This window comes from Mytilus galloprovincialis, chromosome 6 (assembly GCF_965363235.1).
Source record: "Mytilus galloprovincialis chromosome 6, xbMytGall1.hap1.1, whole genome shotgun sequence".
Lineage (NCBI taxonomy): Eukaryota > Metazoa > Mollusca > Bivalvia > Mytilida > Mytilidae > Mytilus > Mytilus galloprovincialis.
The window spans coordinates 41,987,214-42,014,439 of NC_134843.1; the positions used below are offsets into that span (position 1 = coordinate 41,987,214).

Sequence of the window (27,226 nt, forward strand, 5' to 3'; positions counted from 1 at the left end):
AAGCGGGATACGGGAATCTGACAAAACATTAAGCGGGATCCGGGATCAGAACCCCCCAATGAGACCCCCAATTAATGGAATGCCTAATTACTGTCATCTTAATATGATAAGTAATTTAAAAACTATTGTGTCTGTTAAAGAATTTCTACTCAAAATTTTACTAAACAACATGAATTGATGTGTTCACTTTCCAGTTTTACTGAGGTTGACCAATGAAATTTCAGCTTACAGGAGTTTGTTTTCAACTGTCCTTGGAGTTCAGTAGTTTTTATTATTTTACTACACACAACATAGGAATTAAAGTATACTGTATTAAACAAGAATTGCTTTTAAGTAAGTAGTGACTATCATTAGTCATGCTGAAGTGAGTTTTATATTTAAATTGTTCAAATTTACATCAGTACAAAACGCATAATAAAAGAATTGCAAACTTATTAAAAACATGTATGTATTACAAAATCATCATCAATAAATTTTGAATCCATCAAATATCAATTTCATGTCACTAATGTAGAATCCTCCTCAATGTCTTCTTTCGCTCCATATTTATCATACATATATCTTAAATGTGTCAATAACGAATCTATGCCTATTTTATGTTTTGCCGAGACCGGATATACAGGCAAATTAATGGCTAAAGTCAATTCCCTCAAATTATCTTTTGCTCCTGGAAGGTCTATCTTATTACCAATCACAGCATGAGGTCTGTCAGATAGTCCTGGTTTATACTGATCAAGTTCATATTTCAGATCATTTAACTGTGTCCATGGTTCACTCACTGATAAATCAATAACATACAATAGACAGGCACATCTTTCAATATGGCGCAAAAATGAAATTCCTAGTCCACGGTTTTTGTGTGCATCTTTAATCAAACCTGGTATATCTGCAACTGTAGGTAAAAATAATTATGTGTAACATTATATCAGATATATTAGTTTTAATTTACTACATATATAAATGGTGAAATTTCTAAAACATTCTCTATAACCCAAAAAGGCGAGATATTTATTAAACGTTGGAAAAGCAACTATGTGATAATATTCAAATATTCTTCGATGAATTGTTCACCTAATAATTTAAAAATGAACTTCTAAAGGTTGTTTTTTTGTGTGTTTCACATGAAATTTGATATGGGTTTTGTGTTACCGATATTTCATACAGGGCGTGCTAAGAGTGAAATTGACTGCTGATAGGGAAAACCTAACCAAAAACCAGAAATCAATGAATTACCATTTCAGAAAACCTGATAGCATTACCTGTTTTAGTGGAAGTTTGTTTACTTACATAATCAATTTATTGTTAAAACTACATGTTTAGATGTCCTTTTGATGTGTAATGTTTCCATTTCACTTTTGTTATTTTGGCCATAAAATGTCATATAGATTTTAATTTGATTTTTTTCTATAGCACAATTGTTTCATTATTCTCTAACACATGTAATTTATCAATGAAGCTGGGTATGTTGGGTGTCTACAAATTGTTAAAAATAATTACCTGCTATTTGTATGTAATCATCATAACCAACCATACCAATGTGTGGATTCATTGTAGTAAATGGAATCGGTGAAACTTTTGGTTTAGCTCTAGAAATAGCCCTAAGAAGTGTGGACTTTCCTGCATTTGGAAAGCCAATCTGAAAAAAATTGAAAGGTTTTAAAATTTCAAACAGCATAAGCATCACATTATCATTTAGTTAAGTAGAAATGTTCCACTTTGAAATAAAATTTTCTGACTTGTGTAACATTTGGTGTCCAGAAATTGATGAAAAACAAATATTGTATTTTGCAAAAATAGGCAAAACAGATAAATTAATGTAATTTATCACAATATTAGTCCTGCATTAAAATGTATCATCAAATAATTTAGTTTTTCTTCATTTAGAACTGTAAAATAATAATAATTTTGTTCATTTCAGTTAAAATAATAATAATTTTGTTCATTTCAGTTAAAATAACAATAATTTTCAAGCTAATTTTGGCAAATTCAAGTGATGAGAAACTGATTGAAAAAAGGGACAAATATTGATGCAACAAACCTTTCTCCATAAAGGCTTTTCCTGAATTCATTGTATGGGGGAGAGGGGAAAGAGCACTTTTATTAAAATTTGATGGGTAGTGGTTATTTAAGAAAGATTGCTTGAACATCTTAATAAAATATAAAAATTTATATTGTATGCATGGTGGGGTCAAATAAAAAGTGCCTTCCTTCCCCCATACATTTATTTTTTGGAACAGCCCTATTTTCATTGAAACGGAAAAATGATGAACATATGAAATTCCTAACAATTAAAAATTGTGAAATGTGGAAACTATAAATTTGCTATTTCATGACAATAGTTGATTCTATATTTGAAATCAGCTGTCAAAAGCCTTTCATGTGTTTAATGTATTTTGAAAGTTTAACTCTATTTTGTTTTAGTGCTAAACTATATAGGCATGTATACCCAATTGCACTTTTCTTTTACTAAGAAATAAACAAAAATCTCTTAATTTGGTTCACAGAAATTTCTAGTTTTAACGGTATGAATTTTAAAAGATACTGTGGATTCATTTATTTTTGTGGGTAACAATTTCATGGTTTGAGGAAAACTTGAATTTCATGGTTTTGCCAAAGTTATTATATAACCTTATAAAAATGTGTAGTTCTTTGAACATTTAATTTCATAGTTCACCTATACCCACACAATCCATGAAAATTAGTATCCAACTTATAATATCGAATCAACAGTATACAAAGTTTCAAAAAGATCTGTCTAATCATTTTTATTACCAGTCCTGCATTAGCCATTATCCTTAGTTCAAGCATCAACTGTCTACTCTCTCCTTCAGCACCTAGTTCAGCTTTTGCTGGTGCTGTGTTTGTGTCTGTTAGGAAAAACCTGTTGCCCCGCCCACCAGATCCACCCCTTGCAGCAATATAGTAATCATGTTCTTCATCGAGACTAGTCAACATTTTTCCTTCTTCATTCCTGACTATTGTACCTTGAGGAACCTTTTGAAAGTAAGAAGAAAAAAAGAACAATTGTACACTTTAAAAAAATATAATTTAGAAAAATCAATATTATAACAGATCATTACTTCTTATATTTTTGATCTAATATTGCGTAGACTGAATTAATGTGCAACCTCCATCATGCAAGATTTTAATTAGTCATACTTTAAACAGAATAACAACTTAAAAATTGTGAAATGCAAATCAATGTAAACGTAATTTATGTATACTTGATGGTACCAGTAACACGCTTAATTATTTCAAATTAAAACACTCCACATTATTTTATTGACATCAAGAGAAAATGACAGGATCATCGGTTACAGACATTTTCAAGCAGTTTGTTTTATCTTTTCAATCTGAAGTTACAAACGCCATAGTAGATTATTAAAAGTCAAACTTTGCCAGGAATCCTCACAGAGAAGTCATATAATGCCAAAGGACAAACTTCAATTTATCGTTTTATTAAAAAGATATATTTTTAGGGTACTATAGAAACGGTTTTTAAACATCAACCTAAACTATAGGTTAACCGGTTAATCAGTCTTACGATTATTCGAGTAACAGGTTAGTCAAGACTGTTCGATTTGACAACACTAGTGTAAACACATTGTCAAATTACCTTAACATATAAATGTTCAGCATTTTTTCCATGGCAATTCTTGGACCTTCCTTTTACACCAGTGTTACCATTTATAACTGTTAGTAGATGGTTAAGGGACCTTATATCCTTGGATGCTGCATAAAAATAAATAAATCAATGTAATTCAATGCCTTATTATCTGGCTAACCTGACAAACTTCTATTTTATACCAAATCAATGAAATTATTATACATAAAAAAATTACAGTGTGTTCTTATATTGTGCTGTTATACCACTGTCCCAGGTAAAGGAAAGTTGTGTAAAACCCGACACATTCTTTATGTGCCTGTCCAAAGTCATGTGCCTGAAATTAAGTGGTTATTGTTGGTTTATGTCTGTCATATTTTTTTATAACTATTTTGTTTTAAATTAGGCTGTTAGTTTTCTTGTTTGATCCAGGCCTTTCACAGCTGACTTTACAGTATGAGTTTTTTTTCTGTCGAAGACTATACAGTGGTCTAGAATTGCTTTCAATTTTTGCTTGTTTCTGAATCCTATTTATTTCATATCTGAATTGTATATCATATTGATTTATCTGAATAAAATATTGTTTAAACTATAACTGCTTTCATCTTCCTCATTTGAACTCTGGTGGATAGTTGTCTCATTGACAATCATACCACATCTCCTTATTTTTATATAAGTTACTAAGGTAATCCCCTTTTTATACATTGCTACATTCCTGCGACTGTTTCAGTAAGTGTAAGTAGGTCTAGTATAGAATCTAAGTAGGAATCATTAGTGCTTCCATGAAATAAATGTCAATATGACTGTCTAAGTCAAAGGTAAGTATGTTCCCATAGGTCAATGCTCCAATGAAGCATAGAACAAAGGTCAGTATTGTTTTGTTTATGTAGATATTATAATTGAATTTTTGTCGCATTGATGTGTGTAATGTATGTGATGTATACTTTTGACAACATGACCTACCTTTGAGAACATGACCTACCTTTGAGAACATGACCTACCTTTGAGAACTTGACCTACCTTTGAGAACATGACCTACCTTTGAGAACTTGACCTACCTTTGAGAACAACATGGCCTCCATTTCCCCCATCTCCTCCGTCAGGACCACAGAATTCTTTATTTTTTTCACTAGTGAAACACATAACTCCATTGCCTCCTGCTCCACCCGTCACTTTTACTTTTTTGAAATCCACAAAAAATGTTTTCTAAAAAAGTATTAAAGTATATTAGTTCATCCATAGTACAGAATGATACCTTATTTGTAGATCTTACTTTGCTGAACATTATTGCTGTTTTAAGTTAATCTCTATCTATAATAGTATTCAGGGTAATAACCAAAAACGGCAAAATTTCTTTAAAATAAACTCATCATAGATACCAGGATTAAAATTTATATTAATGCCAGATGCGCGTTTCATCTACAAAAGACGCTCGAATCAAAAAATATTCAAAAGGCCAAATAGAGTATGAAGTTGAAGAGCATTGAAGACCAAAAATTCCTAAAAGTTTTGCCAAATATAGCTAAGGTTATCTATTCGCCTTAGTATTTCAAAAATTCAAAGTTTTGTGAACAGTTAATTTATTATTATGAACATATCAATGATAACTCAAGTCAACACAGAAGTACTGACTACTGGGCTGGTGATACCCCCTGGGAAATCAATCTTCACCAGAAGTGGCATCGACCCAGTGGTTGTAAATAAACTCATCATAGATACCAGGATTAAAATTTATATTAACGCCAGACGCACGTTTCGTCTACAAAGACTCCTCAGTGACGCTCGAATCAAAAAATATTTAAAAGGCCAAATAGAGTACGAAGTTGTAGAGCATTGAAGACCAAAAATTCCTAATAGTTTTGCCAAATATAGCTAAGGTTATCTATTCCTGAGGTAGAAAAGCCTTAGTATTTCAAAAATTCAAAGTTTTGTGAACAGTTAATTTATTATTATGACCATATCAATGATAACTCAAGTCAACACAGAAGTACTGACTACTGGTTAAAATTACCAATTGAGGGCAGCAACCCAACAACCAGTTCATGCAGTTGTCCAATTCATCTGAAAATTTCACGGCAGACAGATATTGACTTGACAAACAACTTAACCCCTTGACAGATTTGCTCTAAATGCTTTGGTTTCAGAGTTATAAGCCAAAATCTACATTTTATCCCTATGTTCTATTTTTAGCCATGGCGGCCATCTTCGTTGGTTGGCTGGGTCACCTCACACATTTTTACAACTAAATACCCTAATAAAGATTGTGGCTAAGTTTGGTTAAATTTGGCCCAGTAGTTTCAGAGGAGAAGATTTTTGTAAAAGATAACAAAAATTTACGAAAAATTGGTAAAAAATGACTATAAAGGGCAATAACTCCTTAAGGGGTCAACTAACCATTTTAGTGATGTTGACATATTTGTAGATCTTACTTTGCTGACCATTATTGCTGTTTACAGTTTATCTCTATCTATAATAATATTCAAGATAATAACCAAAAACGGCAAAATTTCCCTAAAAATTACCAATTCAGGGGCAGCAACCCAACAACCAGTTGTCCAATTCATCTGAAAATTTCAGGGCAAATAGATCTTGATTTGATTAACAATTTTATCCATGACAGATTTGCTCTAAATGCTTTGGTTTCAGAGTTATAAGCCAAAATCTACATTTTACCCCTATGTTCTATTTTTAGCCATGGTGGCCATCTTGGTTGGTTGGCCTGGTCATTGGACACATATTTTAAACTAAATACCCCAATGATGATTGTGGCCAAGTTTGGTTAAATTTGGCCCAGTAGTTTCAGAGGAGAAGATTTATGTAAAAGTTAACGATGCCGGACGCCAAGTGATGAGAAAAGCTCACTTGGCCCTTTGGGCCAGGTGAGCTAATAATATAAAAATCTACTGTCTCATTTCTCATCATATGAATGTATTAGAAATCAAATTATAAAGGACTCTAAAAATCTCAGAAGTTACAAGAACTAGTTAAAATAAATAAGGGGCCTGATGGGGGGAGGGGGTCTCATCACGATTCACAAGTTGATTTTTTTGTCAATCATATGATGATTCACAGAAAATAAATTTCCATGATCACATATCATGTATATATAAAAAAAAAAATCTGTAGAAAAACAGATCACGATAGCGAAAATGCGCCGATCACGAAAAACGAAAATAACCCATCAGGCCCCTCATTAATCTTTACTTGGAATAGGAAAGAACTTTTTTCAGAATATGGTTCAAAGATACCACATTGGGAAATCAAAGATCATCTCCTATATTCAAATATGACGGTACTAGCACCTACGGATGTGAAATCCTTATTTCTGTATTTTTAAAGCTATTTTTATCAAATCTTTATATTTTTGTTCATTATATGCTATATTATTCATTATTTGTCCATTATTCTCTTTTTTTATAGTGAATCACCTCATGTTTTTTATTATTCAAATTTTCCCTATTATTCTTTATTCTTTATATTTCAGCCTCCTATTATTCTCTAAAATATTCTCATATTCAAACTGTTGTTTTCTTAATCTAATGGTCATTCAAATAAAAGATGACATTGACATCTAATCTTAGTGAGTCAAAGAACAAAATCATACTATACTGTAAATTCAGAAATTATTGCATGCATTTATTATTGTGAATTTGTCATTTTGGACTAAAATGCGATTTAAATTTTTGTGGTATTGAGAATAATCCTGTAAAATTCATATAAAAAAAATCGAAAAAACATCGCAATAATTTCAGAATTAACAGTTTTCTTACTCTGTTGATTTTAGACTTAGCCTTGTGAGGTTTCAATGGTTGAGCAGTTGACATTAGCCGAGCCATATCTCTTTTAAAATACATAGCAATTTTGCTGTATGTCAACAAATATCCTGCATTTGCCATTTTCTTTTTATCTTAAATTGTCAACACTGTGAGCTCTGAAATAAAAACATAACTATTTTATATATTGTTTGTATAGAGTTCATAACACTATTCTTATATGACATTGAAGCTTTGAAAAAGAAAGACAGATGTTGTTATTCCAATAAAACATGGGCTGCATATGATTGGCTTCACATTTGAAATTTCAAAGCTGGAGATCAAAATGAACATTTGTGTTTTTGTTGACACGAAGAAATGAATTAAATAAGATTATAAAACCAGTCTTATAGTAAGTTTACATGTACATGTTTAATTTTTATAGAGAAACCGTTGATTTTACATTGTTGTATGTAAATAAGGAAATCAACAGTTAATGACCCCCTGAATGGTCACTGCCAAGGTAAATAACTCAAACTACGTCAAATCGAAACCTAACTATTCAATTGACCTTTGATTTTCATGAACAAGACATTTCTTATTTGCAAATTTTAAAAGACAATTATATATCACATGTTTAATAATTTAAGAGGTTTGACATATTAATTAAAATACCTCTGTATTAGAAGCGTGGATTTTGTTTTGAACCAATCTTGTTGTTCAATACACAAGATTCCGATTTTGGTATTATGAACTGCAACATCGTTAAGACCTGGGGTTATTTGTGTGGAAACATGTCAAGGGACATTACCATGCTAAGATATTTGCATTATGAGATCAATTTTTTCCATGAAGAATTGGAAAGATCATGCTATGCATGCAACGAATCTATCAATCAAGATTTAGGAAAACTCACCATGTTTTGAGATAAAATGATTAAAAATTTAATTGCGAATTTAAGGATGGCATCATTAAAATTTTGTTTGATATCATTAATCTTAAAAGGAAACATGCATACAAGTAAAGTCAGTAATTTATTTTATATGTCACAATATATAAAGATATACAATTATTATGCCATCAAGGATTTATAGTATAGTCACTTATAAATATACTATAATGCTATATACAATAGATATTTCAGCTGATCTGTAACAATTCCATCTTCATGCCTTATATATCATGTACTGTATTACGACCCTAGATTAAAACTGACGAGAAAGGTAACACCCGGCCACCAAAAGCTTTATTGTTGTGCAGCCCAGGTGGTTGAGTGGTAGAGTGGTCTAGCGCGTCGGATACAGTGCAGGTGATTTGGTGTCACAATATTTAAGTAGCATGAGTTTGAATCCCCGCGAGGGAAGAACAAAAAATTTGCGAAAGCAAATTTACAGATCTAACATTGTTGGGCTGATGTTTAGACGAATTATATAAATATAAATTATAGATACAAATTATAATCCTTGATTTCATTAAAATTAGTCTGTCTACTGTTTTTTAGCTGATTATTTTATCGTAGACTGAGATTGAGAATGAGCTTATAGCATAATATCTTCATCAAATACCCAGATCATGCTTCATTAACAACTGTTTAGCATTAACAATGCTGTCTGGTGAACTGGTACAAGTTGTACAGCAATCATGAAATGAACACTTTACCTGTTTATAAAAAAAATACGTTTTATTGTTATTTTGTATAATAAACCATGTATCTCCTGATTGATATTTGATAAGAATTAATAATGATTAATATTAAAGACATAAGAATAATAAGAAAAAACAAATTATCAAAAATATTTACTGCAGAATAGTGCTGTCATACGATGAGGTCAAAGGTAACGATCAACAGAGCAACAACATGGTCGTCAAAAAGGAAGACGAGATTTTGATGAAATCTATGTTGGAGGATGACCCCAACTCCAATGAATCCGTTGTCACAGAAAAACCCAGATGGGGACCTCAGCATGCTGGTGCCAAGGAATTGGCTGGTCAATATACAATGGGTAAAGTATATCACCAGATTTAGCTGTTAAATCTATGCTTATGCAACTCCTCACGTACGGTATTCAGGATGCTTGTTGATTTTACGACCTTTGCTGCACTGCAAACATTCAGCATACTTGGGAATAATATATCTATGTTGTTCCCAGATCATAGTAGACCCAATATATATGATAAAAAGTTTCTATTGTGTCACTAGTATCTTGAAACACTGGATTCCAACATCTCTGATTACACAATATATAAAAATTTCATGAGGCTGTTGTTACTAGTGAAAAAGCATAGGCGGATCCATGGACAAATTTTGTTGATTATATAGTGAATCACTGAAGCGTGACTGGAGCGGGGCCCCGTAAGGTCAGTCAGCCCCCCCCCCCCACCCTTGGTGACCTACCATAGTCTAAAATCGGTCATCTTGTCAGTTCGTTAGGCATTTGTGTTTGAACTTAACACACAGGAAAACTACGCATTGACGTCACTACGCTACTTCCGGCGTAGAAAAACAGTGCAGAATACGTTTTTTCTGCACTTTTGAATAAATAAACATTTCTAAAGGTAAGTTTTCATTGTTGTTCTCAATTATTGCTAAAAAATGCCAATTTTCTAATGCCTGTTTCAATCCCGACTTCCGAATGTCTAAAAACATTCTAGAACTTCACAAAATCCCACTTCCGACCTCCATTGCTTTGTGTATTTCATTCCATTCAACGTCATCAGCCTTGTGGCAGGCAATACAGGTCAAGCAAATCGTATTTTTAGGAATTTTAAAATGACATGCTCCTTACGTCTTTTGCGAAAAAAGCCCAACCAAAATGAAAGGAAAACTATTTGAAAAAACAATGTCCATGCCATAATTTTGTACAGGAATATAGAGAAGGTTAATAAAAAAACAATTAACATTTATTTTTCATAGATTTTTTTTTTATTCATTATAAAAAGATCGATATTCTGACCATCATGACTGAAGGTAAATATTCATACAAAATTCCATTGATGTCGAAAGGGATGGCAAAAAAATGAGGTTTCCTGTTGAATAAAACCCCAAATTATTGCAAACTAGTTTAAAGCAATATCCCACAAAGAAATAACGTAATTGCCGTAGACTGAAATAAACCCTAATTGACAGTAGAGCAAGTTGATTGGGTAGAACGATTTGACATCACATGATTTTGACGCCATTGAAATTTGAATGTAAACAAACAAGGTCAGAAGGTTCAGTATGTATGGGACAGCATCGTACATTGAGTTACTGAGAAACAATTATGAGTTACCAAGCTTGACAATGCATGGTACATTTTGTAATAAAAAATGAAAGCTAAGTCTACAGAAAAAATAAGAAAAAAATAGCCTTAGGATAATGACTTATCAATACACCTGGATACAAAAAGTTCTGGATCCGCCACTGAAAAGTATTAAATCTATATATTTATACTGTAAACAGGGAAATTTTCGCGGTAGTTTTATTTTCGCTATTTTCGCGGTAAGAAGTGAAACGCGAAAAGAAAACGACCGCGAAAATATCAAGGAAAAACTCTTTTATTTACATTTTCTTTTACAAATTGTGACTTGGATGGAGAGTTGCCTCATTGGCACACATACCACATCTTCTTATATCCACGTATATGAATAGAATATATATAGGAATACTGTATAACACTGATTTTAAAGACGACAACTATATAATTTAAATGATAACAGTATCTATTAATGAAAAGCAATGTTAAAAGTCATGTCTTTAACTCAAATCAGTTATTTCACTGAAGCGAACATTACGGATATTATTATGTAAACAAACACTCATTACCATTATGTTAATGACACCTGTCAATCAGTAATAAAAGTATCACATCGTTGAATCTACTACAAAGATTAATCAGATCAAAAGATCGACTAATTAGTATTTATCCTGACAGCTGGTTATTTTAATTCATTCCTAATAAGGTTTACTTTTCTATTGTTGTGTATGTGTTTTTACGAGCATTGAAACATGCCAAACTTTCAATCTACTTTAACATTAATGAACCAAAAACAAAATATTTCTGATTGATTTTATCATTTGATTTAAGATATATGAAAAGCTGTTCACTTTCCAAATCATTTATGAAAATATTTATCTAGACCACTGGGAAATCGCGAATTCAAAACGGCGCGAATTTGGATCGTGTAAGTAAATCGCGAAATAAAGACGGCGCGAAAATTTCCCGGTTTACAGTATTTATTTTGTTAATCTTTGTGGTAATCATATGCACAAATTTGCAAAAAGTTGTTTGCTGTATCCATTGTCACAAGCTGTTGTAAATAGAAAAATGTTTGGGCTGCAGACTGAGTTTGTTCCTTCCTTCTGTTTGTTCTAGGCACTCCATTTACCTGTTCCTCATGGCAATTGTAAATCCCCATTTAAACTGTTTGGTATTTGTCATGACACTCACCAAATGTTGGAAATAAAGTCAGTAATATTGGTAACTGGGACCAGAATTTCACCAAGCGAAAAATCTTTATACATATGTCAGTGTTCTCCCCAGGCCCTTAAAGGACCGCGGGCCCGCGATGTATAATTTTCTACCGTGGTGTAATTGTTCTTGCCGCAATGTATAATTTTTCACCGTGGTGCTAACATTTTCGGTAAAAAAATCATAAATCGGTAAACCTTTCCGTGGAGTATTAAATTTCAGAGTCTTCAGATGAAAATTGACCAGTTCAAACCAGTTCAATCCAGTAATGACAGCGAAGATTGTTTACACCACGTGATTGATTTACCTTTTGAGGTTAACCTTGATGATTGGATTTAATCGATGTACATGATTCTTGTGTTTTAATTAATTAAGAGATGATAACTTAATGATCACAGACTTATGAGACTTTTGAGGAACAAGCAGACATTTGTTAATTAACTCTACTCCAGTCTCCAGCCTTTGGTCATAAATGACTTGCGTATAAAATTCGAGAGTTACTTCCCCTGATTTAGCTTATTACAAAAATGTGCTCCTAAAATATTATCCATCATTTAAAATAGAAATAAAGTACAAATTAAATGCAAAATTATATAAGGATGGTACCTCAAGGATAAAAACTTTCTTTGAACATACCAACAAAAATATATTGCAAACTATTTTTGACAATCATACTTTAATTAAAGCACAGACATTTTATATTCACTGTGTATCATCGCCACCAGAAATCTGGTCTGAACACTTTGACAGCAATTCTAAAGTTTTTCGACAGGAGCTTATGTGGCAGATATTGCTTGATCAGAACATGGAAGTTCCATGATTAGAAAATGTGCTGATAGGAGAGGAAATTTGTTCATAATTACTTGCCAATACATTAAGGGGTATTTTGACATCTCAGAAATGAAATCATTTAAATAAAACATAATATAAGTAAAGAAATTATTAATAAATTAAAATTTTTTTTTTTTACTTTAAAAATATTAAATAGTGTGCTTGTCACAATATTGAAAACAATTTTTAGTACAAACAATGTACATAATGTCTAAATACTAGCAATACATGTATTTCACTAATTAGATGAAAATACATGTAAAACTGGCATTGTCCCTTGACATTTTAATCTGTTTAATTGCTGTTTTACAGCTATTAATTTTTATTTCTATAATCCTTTTGTGTATACTAATTTGACAAAATGGTTGTGTGCAGTGATTTTAAATTCTAATTACCTGTATAAGAAAAAAATTCACTGTGACACATTTTTTTTTGGTTTTGTTTAACAAGGTGGTTAATAACTTATCAATATATTTAGTTAACAAAGATCTTTCTAAAAAAACTGAACAACACATATATAAATATTCTTACATTTTTTTTTTAATTATAAGACTATTCAGAAAAAAAATTCTGTAGGTCAAATAAATAATATAAAAACTTCAGAATAAATTACAGACTTCATACATGTATATTAAAGAAGTATGTGATATCAATATTTTAAAAATAAATATAATTTAACAATATATAATATTATACACAAATCCTTATCTTTAACACAATAAAAGTACATGTAATTCAAATGTAATTCAAAAGTAATTGAGCATTACAAGCTTTTTTCAATGTAATTAATTAAATTACCATTACATGTAATTAAGAAAATGCTCAATTACACATTACATTCAATTACATGGAAAATTGTAATGCATTACACTTAATTACCATTACATTTTCAATTACCCCATCCCTGCTTCTATGTATATAAAAAAGGGCTTATACCACATTTTAGTATTGTTTGTTTACGTTTCATTCTGGTGATGATTTTCGGTATCAGAAGCGTGTATTTTCCCGAAAAATGCTTAAACTATTACGTTATCATTCTATGACGTCGTGTACTCCATCCATAAACAATCATATGACGTGGGAGTACAATCAGAACAGCCCAACCAATATATTCATATTTTACCATCGGTGTGTACTCAAAGCGTTTGAAGGACGTCATGTTAGAATTTCTGATATATAATTCTTTAAATTATTAGGCCGATAAGTACAAAATTAATACAAGATTTTGTGTAATACTCCAAAACTTGCCACTTAGTACTGGAAAATTTCGAGGTCGATCGTCCTCTGTCGCCCCATTCTCAAGATATTGAACTGTTTTTCATTATTTTTCCAGACACGTTTTTAGATTATTATAGTGTGGCATCATATTTAGTGAAATTTGTTGTCAAAAAGATGTATTTTAAAGAATATATACAAAAACATTGTAGGATTGCAGGACGTTGTACGGCGAATTGCAAAATAACAACTTTTGTCTGTACGGCGTCTTGCAATACATTATAATTTTAAGAGGAAATTAATTACTGTTTAGATAATATCAAGTGACAATATTTTTTGATATCAAAGCTTTACAGGCTTACAAATATACAAAATGTCTTACTTATCAAATATTTTTAAATATATGCCGTTAATTCAGTTCAGAAGGCCTCGTTGCGTACCGCTTTTCGATTTTGTACAAAAAGTTTTTTTTCAACCATATTATCCTAAATACATTTATATATCGTTATACTACTAACGACTGTTGTCTTGTTTGTTGTTAGGTTTAAATTGTGTAAGTTCAATAAAATAAACCGTCCATTCATCTTTTGTTGGTGCTAGCTTTTTTTTTAGATAAAAACAGTGAAGATGTGGTATGATAGCAAAAAAGATAACTATCCATCAGGATAAAATAAAGTGTATGCAAGCAATTATATGCTATCGTACGGCCTTCAACAAAGAAAACTCGTACCTTATAGTCCCTATAAAAAGCACCGACAGAAAAATGTGGAAGGACTCAACAAGAAAACTAACGGCCTAACTCATATACAGTGTAACAAAACAATTTATGAAAACAACAAATAAGATAGAGATGAAGAAAAGACAACCAGGATCGAGAATTCGGACAGACAAAATTAAGAAAATACTTTAGTTTTCATCAAAAGTAAGGAGAAACAAATCGTGAATTGCATTTCGAATTAATTTTCTTGTCAGTTTCTTTTTTAAAATATATAATTTGTATACATCTTAAATGCTGTCAAGCAAATGGTATTTCTATCTAATGCATTTTGTCTAATGCATAATTAGATTGGGGGGGGGGGGGGTGTCCGTTAACATGTTAACAACACCTAGATTTAAAAACAGTTAACAACAAATTTTAAATGCTGATAAGAGTTTAATAACAGCAACTTTAATTTACCCTTTTTGTCGAGCCTTCGACTTTAGTCGAAAAAGCGAGACTAAGCGATCCTACATTCCGTCGTCGTCGGCGTCGTTGTCGTCGGCGGCGTCCACAAATATTCACTCTGTGGTTAAAGTTTTTGAAATTTTAATAACTTTCTTAAACTATACTGAATTTCTACCAAAATTAGACAGAAGCTTGTTTATGATCATAAGAAAGTATCCAGAAGTAAATTTTGTAAAAATAAAATTCCATTTTTTCCGTATTTTACTTATAAATGGACTTAGTTTTTCTGCGAGGAAACATTACATTCACTCTGTGGTTAAAGTTTTTAAAATTTTAATAACTTTCATAAACTATCCTTGATTTGTACCAAACTTGGACAGAAGCTTGTTTATGATCATAAGATAGTATCAAGAAGAAAATTTTGTAAAAATGAATTTCCACTTTTCCGTATTTTACTTATAAATGGACTTAGTTTTTTTTGCGAGGAAACATTACATTCACTCTGTGGTTAAAGTTTTTAAAATTTTAATAACTTTCATAAACTGTCCTTGATTTGTACCAAACTTGGACAGAAGCTTGTTTATGATCATAAGATAGTATCAAGAAGGAAATTTTGTAAAAAAAAATTCACTTTTTCCGTATTTTACTTATAAATGGACTTAGTTTTTCTTCCAGTTAACATTACATACAGTCTGCAGTTAAAGTTTATAAAACATTTATTAGATTCATAAACTATCCTGGATTTTTTACCAAACTTGGAAGCTTCTTTCAATCAAAAGACAGTATCGAGAGGGAAATTTTTATTGATGTTTTTCCTCATTTTTGTTGAGTCTGCGATTAACAGCAAAAGTAGGCGAGACACTGGGTTCCGTGGAACCCTTGCGAATTTTTTCCAAACAAACACAAATGCTATGAAAAGGGGAAGTGCATATCTTCAATGTATTCAAAAGTTTGAAAACCACTGTACATACAAAGTCGCAGAAATGCTAAGCTCCATAAGGAATCTTTTATAAAGCTGACTAATTTTCAGAAGACACACGCAAGTACCATATTTTTTTATTGACACATGGACAGACAATTGAACGGATGGAAAAACAGACGGAGTGATTAACTTCAAGAAAAAGGACTAAGTCATGAAGAATCGAAAATGCTTCAAACAGCAAAAGGGAGGATTCTTCTGGTTATGTATATTGTTGAGTAAATGTTTTATGTCAATCATTCGTAGGAAAATGTAACAAACAGATAGAATGAGTGAATACTATAGGGCGCGAACATTTTTTTTTTTATGGGGGGGGCTCTTATAAATTATGGTTACATCTCAGTCAGGGTATTCATATGACTCATTGCTTACATGATTTTATTAAAAAGAATTACGAAGGTTTACTGATTTTTATTTTAAATCATCAAAACCACTGTATAAATCAGAAAGTAACATGTAAGGTGTCACAAGTTTCATTTATTAATTTTTTGTTCATTTATATGTTTCAAGAAACAAACATTGAACTTCTACCCCTTTTTGTAGTTAAATGATTGCTCACTTAGGAGACAGCTTCAGGTATATCAATACACAGTTACAAGTTTAGTTTGCATTATAGCCATGGTGAATATTCTAAATAGTTTTTGTACAATTGAATTGATTTTTAGATAGTTGAATAATAATAAAGCCTTCCTAGTGGGTTTATATGAACATTTAGATTCAATTCAATTTTATTGTCGAGCCTGCAACTTTTGTTGCAGAAAGCTCGACATAGGGATATATAGTGATCCGGCGGCAGTGGCGGAGTCAGCTCACTTCTTAAAAGCTTTATATTTTAGAAGATGGAAGACCTGGATGCTTCATACTTTGTATATAAATGCTTCATGTTACGAAGTTTCCGTCAGTCACATGTTCAATGTCCTTGACCTCATTTTCATGGTTCAGTGACCACTTGAAAAAAAAGTTCAATTTTTTTGTAATGTTGAATTCTCTCTTATTATAAGTAATAGGATAACTATATTTGATATGTGCGTACCTTGCAAGGCCCTCATGTCTGTCAGACAGTTTTCACTTGACCTTGACCTCATTTCATGGATCAGTGAACAAGGTTAAGTTTTGGTGGTCACGTCCATATCTCAGATACTATAAGCAATAGGGCTAGTATATTCGGTGTATGGAAGGACTGTAAGGTGTACATGTCCAACTGGCAGGTGTCATCTGACCTTGATCTCATTTTCATGGTTCAGTGGTTATAGTTAAATTTTTGTGTTTTGGTCTGTTTTTCTCATACTATATGCAATAGGTCTACTATATTTGTTGTATGTAATGATTGTAAGGTGTACATGTCTAGCAGGCAGATGTCATGTGACCTTGACCTCATTTTCATGGTTCAGTTGTCAAAGTTAAATTTTTGAGTTTTGGTCTTTTTTTATCTAATACTATATGCCATAGGTCAACTATATTTGGTGTATGGAAATATTTTATGATCTTTATGTCAGTTTTATTTGACCGTGACCTCATTTTCACAGTTCATTACACAGTGTTAAGTTTTTGTGTTTTGGTCTATTTTTCTTAAACTATAAGTAATGGGTCAACTATATATGTTGTATAGAAGCAAGCAGTGTTAGCTGTACATGTCTGCCTGGCATGGTTCATCTGACCTTGACCTCATTTTCAAGGTTCATTGGTCTTTTTTCAGTTATCTTGGTTAATGTTAAGTTTATGTGACAGTTGTAATAAAACTTAGCTTTATACTTAGGACTATCAACATAATATCAATGATTAGTATAGAGGCGAGACATTTCAGCGTGTGCACTCTTGTGGAAAAAACAGCAGAAATGCATATGATTTTTTTTACCTTTTGATATATATATGTCTATGGTTTCAGGAAAGGTATCACTCTTATTGATTGAAATTTTCCTTTGGACCAAATTTTTGAGATCTTTGTGACATGTTCAACCCCCTATTTTGCAATATTTGGTTTCAAATAAATGCTGGTTGTTGCCATGGTTACACAAAACAAAAAAATATATTTCACCATTATTACTATTGGAAATCAAATCTATGGACGATTCTCTTTTCATAAATATACACATGCATAACTCAAATAGTAAGCCTTATTTATTAGGAAGGAAGGGAAAGAGGGTGTTTAAAAATTATGAGTGTCAATTCTAAGCTTTTTTCTATCTGTGAATTGACACCCAACCCTAGTGCATAATTTTCTCGTTGCGTTGGGTTGTTTCTTCTATTTGGCCGGGCTTCTGTTTCTTGGACATTTTCCTCATTTCCATTCTCAATTTTATCAAGGATTTACTATACTCAAAGATTTTTTAAAGACATGTACAATTACATATATGCTGTTTATGTCACTCCTTTGCGGAAGCAACGTAAAGAAAGAGATGGACAGCAAATTTTAATGTGATTCTTGTAAATAACAGTTAAAATCAGTTAACAGAGAAAATAATGTCAAAAACAGTGAACACTTTAAGTATTAAGTAACAGATAACAGGAATCTCAATTTCAAATAAACAGTTAACAACATTGCAAATTTTAACAAAACAGATTACAGACAGTGGGTCGAAAACAGTTAATAGTTTTTAAAATTTATCAGTCAAATAACAGTTTTAAACAAATTAAAACCTTGAAAAGGACAAAAACAGTTTAACATCAAACGGTACACCCCCCCCCCCCCCCCTCACACCTTAGATATTTGAACTTAATACTTTATTTTCTTTGAAAGGACGGCAAATATCTATTCTAAAATTAGCAAGTTGCCATACAGTTGAAAACAAGTTGCCATACAGTAAATTTGTCAACACGAGCAAGTTGCCGTACCCTAGACTTTATTTTTTATGGTCTATATTCTTTAAAATACATCTTTTTGACAACACATTTCAGTAAATATGATGCCACACTATAATAATCTAAAAACGTGTCTGGAAAAATAATGAAAAACAGTTCAATATCTTGAGAATGGGGCGACAGAGGACGATCGACCTCGAAATTTTCCAGTACTAATTATAAGTGGCAAGTTTTGGAGTATTACACAAAATCTTGTATTAATTTTGTACTTATCGGCCTAATAATTTAAAGAATTATATATCAGAAAATCATTTCTTAAGCGGCACCCTCATCAAATGAGTGGAAATGCTTTAAGTTGAATGATTCTTAACTTGTTTACTTTTTTTCTATTTCTCTCCGCTTCGTTAGTACCCAATTTCCGGTGGCGATGATACACAGTGATATTATATAGGTAGTATATCCAATATTGTAACTACTGACTGAGCTAAGGCTGTATATTTAAACAAAGTTGACTGAAACTTCCATTAGATATATAGCTGAATAGTATTAAAGAAGTTAAAAAATTTTTTTTTACAATGATTGGAACTCATAACATAAATAATATAAGTATACTTTTCATGTCTATCATGAAATAACACAATGATTCTAATAATAATTTTATTGATGTCTAAAAGAATCATGTCTAAAGCTATGGAAAATAGTATTTAATTTATTAAAGGTTCTGCATTAAAATTTAATCTTGTTTAAAGTTAATTTTTATGGTGTAATCTAACAAAAATGGGGAATGTGTAGTGTAACTACAAGTATCAGGACAAAATTGGCTTGATCAAAGTATAAAAAGTGACTAGTTTAAAAACTAAAAGTGCTTTCTGTTATTTATTCTTAAAAGATATTAAAGTATACAAACTGTTTGATTTACTTTTTTTTTTACCAGTATTTTTTTACCTGAAGTCTACATAACACAGTAAACAAAACAAAAGACAAAAAGGTAATGGCACAAAAACTAACAAGAAGAAAAAATAAGCGAGCAACGCGACACAACATTTTGTACAAATCATTTTGACACGCGTTACCCTGGTGCTTTCCAAAAATCCTGGGGAGAACACTGTATATGTTATTTCTTTATATTCTGCAGATTTTAAATTTCAGTCTATACATTTGTAAACATTGTTGTTTTATAACCATACCAACATACAAATACAATTTATTTAAGGCTTACTTATTTAATCAATTTAAAAATGTATATTTGCAGGGAAAAGAATACAAGAGACCATATGCCTTTTTACTGCAATAGGACTTATTATATGGAATTTCACAAACCTAGCTAGATATTTCCAACCAGAAAATTGGTACTTTATACTTGTTTCAGCTAGTAAGTATACTGGTTAATGCTTGAAATTTGAATACATATATAAACATGATAAAATTTTATACAGATTCTACTACTGTATCAAGTATCTTATATGTTATCTTCTATTCCATGTATTAAGACCGTTACATAGGAATACCACAAAAATTATTGACATCATAATTGGATCCAGGGATGATTCCACTATATAGTTTAGGGCCGCTGAGCGGCCCTTAAATCGGCCAGCGGCCCCAAAACAATGTTTGTGAATATAAATTCCCAATTCAGGAAAATAAAATAAAAATCGGTAATTCCGGAAAAGTGTCCGTCACCGATTACGGCAACTAATATAAATTCCCAATTCAGGAAAATAAAATAAAAATCGGTAATTCCGGAAAAGTGTCCGTCACCGATTACGGCAACTATAATTTTTCATAGTTTGTCGTCAAAACATAGTAAAATCTGGATAAGAATGATGACTACGATTGCATTTTATTAACAACGATTTAATTATGTCAACATGAGGTAAACAATTTTAGCAGCCGGATTCAATTGATTAAATTTTTTTAACATGCTTTTTGTCAAAATGAGTGTCACAGCAGACCCCGGCAAAGAGGAAATTAAAAATTTTGTGTAACATTGATGAATAAATTTTAATGGGTGCCGATCTCGTGAAAGCAGATTGCCCAATAGAGCCGGTTATGTTTTTGTTGAAAATAATGTTGATGATAGACCATTCATGAAATGACCACTGGATAAAGTATAAGATATCTCATATATGATATATAAGATAGCTTTTAAAAATGAAATTATATAAGATATCTCATATTTTAAATGAGATATCTTATATAAATCTTATTATATATTATACAAATCTTATACATTATATAAGATATCTTATATATTATGAGATAATTTGAAATTCGAATAAATAGCTAAATGGCTTGCCATAGGTTTATGTTAGCTGGTATAAATGTTTTTGTAATAGGCGTCGTTTACCAAAGTTAAGATGATAGTGAATCATGTGCAATGATATTCATGAATTACAACTTCCCTGGTCTGAATCCAATAACTTCTTCAATCAGTGTACAGGTGAAACTTAATATACATTTTCTGTTTTTACGGTATAATGATATTATTTCGTCTTAGATTGTATGCTTTAAAAATTCCCAATTGGTATAAAAATTCCCAAATTGATGTTCAAGGGACCCATTTGAAAACACCTGGAATCATCCCTGGGATCAGATCTAATGAAGAATTGAAATAAAGTTTTCCTACGGTTTCTTACCTAAAAAATCAGCTATTTATAAGCAACACATATGCTAAAATCATTTTGGAAATTCATAATGACATATATGTAGATTGTCATTATTAACAAAATTGAAGTCTGAGAATTGAAGAAAAATTGATTGTCACAAACAAATAGCTACCAATAGCTCAAATGATCTGTACATTCACAAAAATTTAAATGCTGCATGATAAAGAAAAATCAAATCATAAGCTTCATACTTGAACATAAAATAAACATGTCAGGATCTTTTCAATTGGTTTTCACTGTCACAGCAGCCTTTTTTGTCCAGTCGATAATTTGGTGTTTATATTAGAAATAAGGTCATACTTTATGCATTTATGAAACTTCCAAAAGATTTGAGTTGTTCATAGATAGATATAGGAAAATGTAGTATGAGTGCCAATGAGACAACTCTCCATCCAAGTAACAATTTATAAAAGTAAACCATTATAGATCAAGGTATGGCCTTCAACACAGAGCTTTCGCTCACACCGAACAGCAACTGAACAAGCTATAAATTACCTGATCATTGTGATTGGCTGTATATATGATTCAGACCTGTAGATTGCTTTTAAAGGTTAAATGTATGCTGGCTTGCTGTATTATTGGTCAATACTGAACATCTATAATTCTTGAGCACATGCCAGAAGGAACAAGGGTAGCAAAAAGTCATATGTGCGGATAATTTGCCACTCTTGATTGATATATATTACAGTATTTAATGGATTACTCACATAATGGACCCACAAGTGTTGCCAATCATAAGAATATTATATGTAAATTGTTCACATCTGTAGATTTTAATGTTGTTGTGCCTTTCATAGTTGAATTTTTGTGTTTATGATATACATGTTATGAACATCGTTTGTTAATAAAATGTTTCTGTTCAGTTTTAGGTATACTGACTGCAGATTTCTTTAGTGGACTGGTCCACTGGGGAGCTGACACTTGGGGATCAGTGGAATTGCCTATCTTGGGAAAGGTAATAATTAATTAATCACAGAGTTATTAATGCCTTTATGGGAGGTCATGTTAAGGTTTTTTTCTTCAAAGTACACTTCTCATGTGATAGATTTTGTATATTTATGGTCAAGTCCTGCTACAAATTAGAAATTTATCAATATAAATATTGTTAAAACAAAACACAATCACCAAACAATAATTAATTTTAAGTACATGGTTCTTTTTTTATGCTCACCTAGATTATTTGGCCCCTGTGAGCTATTACAATCACTTGGCAATTTAAGATTTAAATTCATATATATATAATTGTCAATAAATCAAAAGTTATGTATGTTTAACCAAGGAGGTTATTTGAGTGAGGAGAGAGGACGAAAGACGATAATTACACATAAAATGTTACCGACTTTTCTGTAAATGGGTGTTAATTAGTTGAGATCGACTCTGTCACAGAGGGAGATTTTGTCCTAATGACATACCCGAGTAAGAACGGAAACACTCGAGGTGTCATAAACTGACCGGATATACAATTATTGACATGTTAAAAAGATATTTTGTGATATTTTTTATTAAGTATAAATTAAAAATTTAAATTTTATGTTAAAAGTAAACTTATTAACAAAAGAAATGAAACGAATATCCGTCTTATTGCCGTCAATGTTTATATCAACAGAAACTCACTTTTACGTTGTTCCCGATAAATTTCTCTATGTTTAAATTGCAAATATTCCTTCCGGTTGTTACCGGTCACCGTAACTAAAGTACTTTGCATATTCGTATATTTTCTATGATTATTACCTGCCAATTCTCATAAACAGAAATTGAAAGGTGAAGCGAAAATCTTTGTTTAAAGCAATGTAGTGTTGAATAAAAATCGCACACTAACTTTCCTTTAAACCCCATAACTTTGTCATTTCTTTATCTTTTTTCACCGTAGACAGACGATTGATTTTGAAATTACGCGTCCAATCTTTTTCCATATCATAAACACCTATACACTGCATTGTTACCAAAAATACACCTGAACTTTAATGACCCTGTCACCCAGTCACTGATAACAATCACGTGACATATGCAATTTATCTAATAGTCCGAACTGCTCGCGGTAACAGCCCGGTACATCAGAGGGCCATGTCTAGTGGGTGATAAACATGTCGGTGTCTTTATAATTTTATCATTTTTCTCTGATCAAACTGCTATCCTGGGGATGCTAATTTTGTATCAAGCAGAGTGTTCACTCTCCTTCTCATATAACCTCCTTGGTTAAAAAAATGAGATTTCGAAATGGTCCTATATAAACTCATCAGATGCACATTTGTCTACAAAAGACAAAAGTTCATTTTCAGAATACCTTACAATACTCAGCTGTTCAACCAAGATGGTGGCAATTGCTAACAGAACAAAATTCATTTAAAAAAAAATTTGATAAAATTACATAGTTGATTTAAGGATTGACAAAAAAGATTAGGAATTTGAAAATTAAATCTTATTATTGTTATAGCCAGGACTAAAATAGTAGAGGACGGGAAAATAAATGATTGTAATTATTTATATTGTAACTGATTTTTCATTGATACAATATACATTTGTAACTTTATCTGTATTTTTAGGGTTTTATACGACCATTCAGAGAACACCATATAGACCCAACCTCTATCACTAGACATGATTTTATAGAGACCAATGGTGATAATTTTGCTGTTATAGTCCCATTTTTAGCTCAAATGACATACAAGTTTTGGACACTGTCACCTGAACAGATAGCAGCCACTTACAATTGGGAATGTTATGTATTTTTTATTGCAGTATTTGTTAGTTTGACTAATCAGGTAGGCATAACCAATGCTTAAACAAAATTATATGCACATTTCTTATGGTCAAAATGTTTGCTTGAATATTTAAGCATTATGAAAAAACATAGATGCTTGTTATAACAGTAATGCAAATATAAGTGATAAATTAAATATGCACTCTAAAATATTTTAATACTGTAAAAAAAAATATCTTTATTAATTTAGTGGTCAATTTTCTCTGTATTTTAACATTGCATCTTGGGCCCTTAATTTGCCAAGTCTCAGTTCCTGTAGTATATTTCATCAGAACTGCTAGCTTTCCAGATATCTTATTACTTAGAGGTATTGATCAGAATCTTGAAATCTTCTATTTTATAAACTAATAACAGTACATGTATCTCGAAACATACATTAAAACGAGTTATAATGGCATTTATATACTTACTAATATTCAAAACAATAGTTGTTGTAATTTAAAAAAGTTAAAACACTTTTATAAAATATATAACATGTAGAAGAGATTCATGAGGTCTTCATGTGCTGAAAATCCCAAATGAAGATTTTGAATAGTTGGTAGGTACTGTTTCATGACATTCGTTTTTCCAAATTGTTCATATTTTATCACATATATGGCATAATGCATATACGTTACATCAATTGGACATCGTAAAATGACAGAAAAAAATTTGAACCTGAACTGTGATGAGCTCTAGTTAATACTAATGTGTTGTATAGGCAAACCCTGAAACCTAGAATGATACTCCTTTATTGTAGCTTATCTGACATGTAAAGAAAGAGGGGTTTTATAAATTACATTCCTTTTAAAGTCTTGTTCTGACTAAATGCAGCATACACTTAAACTTCATTTAGAATGAAAATGAATAACTTAAGTTTCATCGAAAAAAATAAGGGATATATTGCAGGAACAGTTCTATATTCTATTAGTTATGTATGATCTGCAATAAAGACTAAAATAAACAGAAATACAAGGTTGTTTGCTAGTATAGCATCTTCTTTATAAGTTTTATTCATTGATAACCATGACATGATAAAAAAAATTGAAGGGAAAATTAGATTTCCATTTTCCTTTATATTTTCTTTTCTTTTTTCAGTTTCACAAATGGTCTCATACTTACTTTGGACTTCCAAAGTGGATTACTATGTTGCAAGACTATCATATTATCTTACCCAAAAAGCATCATCGGATCCACCATGTTTCTCCTCACGAGACATATTTCTGTATAACAACAGGATGGCTTAATTATCCACTAGAGAAAATCAGGTTCTGGACTACACTAGAAAGCTTAATAGAGAGCTCAACAGGAAACAAGCCTAGAGCAGATGATTTCAAATGGGCATCCAAAACCCATTGAGGAAAAGATAACTTAGAATGAAATTGGATTAAAGCACAGAATGTTTAGAAGAAAAACTTTATGTTGAGAAAATTTCCTGTTTTAGAAGATTTTTCTTTGCACCTGATGTGACAACGGGAATTGTGCAAAATATTTGGATACTATTAAATTGATGTGTTAAAACAGGGAGTTTTCTTTACAGAGTGTGTAGTCTTATATCGCAAACATTGGGCATTATTAGAACATGTTACTGGAAGATCAAATCGATATGAGTAAAACAAATTAACTTTAGGCCTTAATTGCAATTTGGGTTCAAAAACATGTAAAATATTTCTTTTTACCTTTTTCTTTACTTAAAATAAACTTATCAAGAGTAAGTAAAACTAGCTGGGTTTTTTTTTAAACAGTAAATGAATATTTTTGTATATATTGTAACTATAAGTCACAAGATGTTATATCAAAGTTAAAAAGATAAGATCTTTTTGATGCCTCTTCAGGGATTTATAACTTATTTTCAAAGACCTCTTTCTATTTGAAGACATTGCCACTGGACGTTAAGCAACCAACAATCAATCAATTTGAAGACATTCATCAAGACATTTAATACTAAATTAATACATAATGAATGCTTGAACAAAATCAGCTTTTCATTTTTCTGCTTGCATGAAACTTCTACTGTTTTAAATGTTTTACTTCTGTCTTGTAATACTTATTAAGAGGGTCTGGTTGGGGTTTACAGAATTAAAAATAAGGGGCCTAAAAAGTAAAGATTAGAGAAAAATAAGATAAAAATGTGATGCTAATATATGGAAAATGAAGAAAAATGGGCCAAATGTAAAGAATGGAAAATAATGGGCAAAAATATAAATAAAAGAGAAAAATCATCTATAAAAAAAAAAAAAAAAAAAATAAAGAACCCCTTACTAGACCCTCTATTAAGAGTAATTGACCAGAACAAATGAGAATGATCGTATTCAATGTATGTTGTGTTGTGAATCCTGCCAATTGTTTATTTCATTGTTATTTAGCTCTCTTGTTATGAAGAAGTTTGTTATTTTGTACATCTTATAGTTTTTATAATGGATACGTGCACGTGTATGTTAGTCTTGTAACGTTTTTATAATGGATACATGTACATGTATGTAAGTCTGGTAACATTTTTATTATGGATACATGCATGACATGTACATGTATGTAAGTCTGGTAATGCTATCTATGCTTTAAGTGTAAATCGAAGTTAAATGTACTTGTGAAACATAAAAGTTTTATATTTGGAAGATGTATTTTATACTTAACATATTATATAATTTTGATGTACATGTATTTATTTGCAGTAGAGTTTTCAAATTGGAAGTGAGGATATATATATAAGTGCAAAAACTAATTTATAATTGTGTACAAAAGTTTGCACCTGTTAATAATTACCCACAATTATTCTGATTTTTTCTTACAAAAGGGATTCTTCTAGTATTTATTGTTTGCAAATTTGATATTAGGTCATTGTTGAAACTTTGATACATGTATGTACTTTTTATAATCAGTTTCACCTAGTAATACAACAACTATAGTAAAAACTGATTTGACATTGGACTTCAGTGTGGACACATGTATGTACTTTTTCTAATCAGTTTGACCTAGTAATATAACATTGTAAAAACTGATTTGACCTTGGACTTTAGTGTAGAT

General features: G+C 31.1%; 2 protein-coding genes across 4 annotated transcripts; one reads left to right on the top strand and one right to left on the bottom strand.

The window, feature by feature from the left end:
• Positions 1-251: 251 nt before the first annotated feature.
• On the bottom strand, positions 252-9,273 carry LOC143079605 (mitochondrial ribosome-associated GTPase 2-like). 3 transcript variants are annotated; one of them, XM_076255034.1, is made up of 7 exons: positions 9,158-9,273; positions 7,375-7,535; positions 4,663-4,810; positions 3,617-3,732; positions 2,773-2,994; positions 1,498-1,636; positions 252-892 (listed from the first exon to the last, which is right to left on the bottom strand). In XM_076255034.1, exons 2-7 carry the CDS (start codon positions 7,498-7,500, stop codon positions 498-500), a joined length of 1,146 nt encoding a protein of 381 aa, XP_076111149.1. In that variant the 5' UTR covers positions 7,501-7,535; positions 9,158-9,273; the 3' UTR covers positions 252-497. The 3 variants fall into 3 exon arrangements, with proteins under 3 accessions (XP_076111149.1, XP_076111148.1, XP_076111150.1); XM_076255033.1 differs by lacking the exon at positions 9,158-9,273 and adding an exon at positions 8,922-9,011; XM_076255035.1 differs by lacking the exon at positions 9,158-9,273 and adding an exon at positions 8,573-8,773.
• Positions 9,166-26,389, top strand: LOC143079607 (plasmanylethanolamine desaturase 1-like). Its single transcript, XM_076255037.1, has 5 exons — positions 9,166-9,359; positions 20,049-20,168; positions 22,326-22,417; positions 24,006-24,224; positions 25,301-26,389. The coding sequence occupies exons 1-5, from the start codon at positions 9,215-9,217 to the stop codon at positions 25,559-25,561; spliced, it is 837 nt and encodes a 278-aa protein (XP_076111152.1). The 5' UTR covers positions 9,166-9,214; the 3' UTR covers positions 25,562-26,389.
• The last annotated feature ends 837 nt before the right edge of the window (positions 26,390-27,226 follow it).